The sequence below is a fragment of the Arachis ipaensis genome, chromosome B04, assembly GCF_000816755.2.
Source record: "Arachis ipaensis cultivar K30076 chromosome B04, Araip1.1, whole genome shotgun sequence".
Classification (NCBI taxonomy): domain Eukaryota; kingdom Viridiplantae; phylum Streptophyta; class Magnoliopsida; order Fabales; family Fabaceae; genus Arachis; species Arachis ipaensis.
The window spans coordinates 128,518,045-128,521,038 of NC_029788.2; the positions used below are offsets into that span (position 1 = coordinate 128,518,045).

General features: G+C 29.9%; 1 protein-coding gene across 1 annotated transcript; it reads right to left on the minus strand.

Moving 5' to 3' along the window:
- LOC107637325 (UDP-glycosyltransferase 83A1-like) lies at nucleotides 546-2,189 on the minus strand. Its single transcript, XM_016340754.2, has 2 exons — nucleotides 1,637-2,189; nucleotides 546-1,426 (listed from the first exon to the last, which is right to left on the minus strand). Exons 1-2 carry the CDS (start codon nucleotides 2,130-2,132, stop codon nucleotides 546-548), a joined length of 1,377 nt encoding a protein of 458 aa, XP_016196240.1. The 5' UTR covers nucleotides 2,133-2,189.

Below are 2,994 nucleotides of genomic sequence, written 5' to 3' on the forward strand. Positions count from 1 at the left end.
AAACATATAATTTTAAATATTATTTGTATAAAATTATTAATATTAAATTAATTATGATAACTTTGTATTATTATTTCGATAGCATTACTCTAAAGATTAAGTAATATAGCTATAATAGTTCACAAATCCTCTAGTTGATAATTGGATCATATTAATAAATTGATGAATTAATTTATAAATACTCATGTGTGTTGTCTTCATACATAGTTAATATAGTTAAAAATGGTTATATTATTTGATTAAATAATCATTTAACTATTCTTAAATATCTTTACATACAAACACAATTGCATGTGAATTTTCATTCATATCTATATATCCTTCCACCAAATACAAATAAGAAAACCACCAATTCATGTTCCCAAGTTTTCATTATAATTACTAAGTATTAGAGTATGTATCAGAAGGAGGAGAAAGAATATAATGAGTACAATACACTATATGCTTTCTTGAGTTCACAACAAACAAACTTAATCACACAAATTATGTCATAAGAACACTTATTTACTTAAGCATATATATAGAGCAGTATAGCACATATCTGTTCATGCTTTTATCCAGTCAACAAAATCATTCAAGTTTTTGCTTGATCTACCACCTTCTTTAATATTATTGATGGCCATGTTTCTTAATTCTATAGCCCTTACTTTAAATTCTTCACCTTGAAGCAGTTTCTTGATCTTATACATTATTTCTTCTCTAGTAATGATTCCACCAACTGGATCAAGTCTCAATCCAACTTTCCAAACATCACATATTAATGTTTGATTGAAAAATTGGTCAGCAAAGTAAGGCCAACATAGAAATGATACTCCTTTTGTTGTAGCTTCCATTGTAGAGTTCCATCCGCAATGACTTATGAAACAAGCAATCGAAGGATGGCTAAGAACTTTCTGTTGAGGTGCCCATTGAATCACTTTTCCGCGATTTCGCACTCTTTCTTCAAATTCTTCAAGAAAAGATTGGTTTTCTCCATTGTTGATATCTGGCCTTATAACCAATAGAAAAGGTCTATTAGATAGTTCAAGTCCAAATGCAAGTTCCTGTAATTGAATGTGATCAAAGACAGTGAAACTTCCAAAAGCAACATAAATTACTGAATTGGTTTCTTGTTGATCAAGCCAATTCAAACAAGTTGAGTCTTCTTGCCAAAAATTCCCAGCTATGGATCCAACATAATTTGTTGCTAGAAGTGGACCTATTGGTATGATTTGTGGGACAAAATCAAGTGTTGTAGACTCATGCTCATAAGTTGTGTTGCAAATGATTTTATCTGCAAATTTCACACTTTTATTGTTCCCTTTCATATAGTGAAAAACAATTTTTTCTGTGGTCTTGTCACCCAAATATGCCCAAACAAATTCTTTGGTCCTCATAGGAGGCATCATTGGTGACAACTTAATTGTCTCATCTTTTATAGGTTCTCCTGAAATATGTAACATAAATTGATAAATCATATAACATATAACAATTTTTACAATAACTATTATAAGAGATGAACAAATGCAACCTAAGGTTCATTAATTAATTATATAAGATGGGAAAATTCAATTACAAATATTGTTACCTACTTCTTAACAAATTATTGCAGGTATATATATATAAAATGTTTAGTGCTAATGATGAAAATTCTCACCATCATTGTCAATGAGTCCATCATCAAGAAGCTTTTGGATGTTGAATTGCAAGGCCAATATTGAAGCTGATGCAGGCCAAAATGCAACTGCTTTTATTCCCATGTTCTTTGCAACTTCAAGTGCCCATCCAAAGGTTTCATCTGCCACCAAACAAGTTATTTTGTTGCTCTCACATTTCTTGTTGATATCTTCTATGAGCATTTCCAACTTCTTAGGCATTACCTCAAAAATTGATTGAGTCAATTTTCCCAGATCATTTCTATTATCAACATCGTCTAATCCATCTGGGATTGAGACTAGTTCAATCTCATTATTGTTACCCACAAATGCAGTTTTTTCTCCTAAAGATTTCATGATTTGGTTGTGAACAAAATGAGTGTTCACAAATGTGACTTTGATTCCATGTTTGATAAGCTCATGTGAAAGTTCCATTAGAGGAATCACATGACCTTGTGCTGGATATGGTATAGCTAAAACATGTGCTTTTTCACTCATTTTGTTGCTCTTGTAATTTTTTTTTTCCCACTTACCATGAGCAAGGCTATAGGGTTTCTTCACTTATATATATATCAATGCTATATGATAGGCAAATATCATCTTTTGTCAGTAATAATTTACATTCATATTTACAGACGTGTTGTATACAAAAAGTATATAGTTTGCACTAATATTTATTAAAATTTTACACATATAAATTAATATAATTTGTATCCATATTTTTTAAAATTTACATACATAAATAATAATTTAGCGTTTATAATGAATAAATAATGGTTAAAATTATAAAACACTAAAGACCAGCTTCATACTTTATAATAAATAAATAAACATAGAGTAAAGTATCGTTTTTGTCCCCAATGTTTGGGGTAAGTTCCAAAGTTCTCCTTAACGTTTTAATCGTCTTATTTAAGTCCCTAACGTTTTAAAATTGACTCAATATTATCCTGCCGTTAAGGATCCGTTAACAGAATTGACGACGGAACAAAATTTCCAAAAAATTTCTCATATATATTATAAACTATGAAGCACGGACACTTCGTTGAGTTGAGTTGTCGTGTCCGCGTGTCGGACACATTTCGGACACGACACTCACTGACACTCGTCGGACACGCGTGTCTACTGTGTCCAACCGTGTCTTAATAAAAAGCAAAAAAATTCTTCTCCAGACACACTTAGACACACCTAAATACCATCACGTGTCAGCGTGTCCAGTCTTATTCTTAACATATATTTTTAAAATAAATTTAGATATAGTATATATTATTATTTACTAAAATAAAAAATATTTTAAATACTTGATATAATTAAAATAAGACATTTAAAATAATTAAAATAATTAATTATAATTTAATATCAA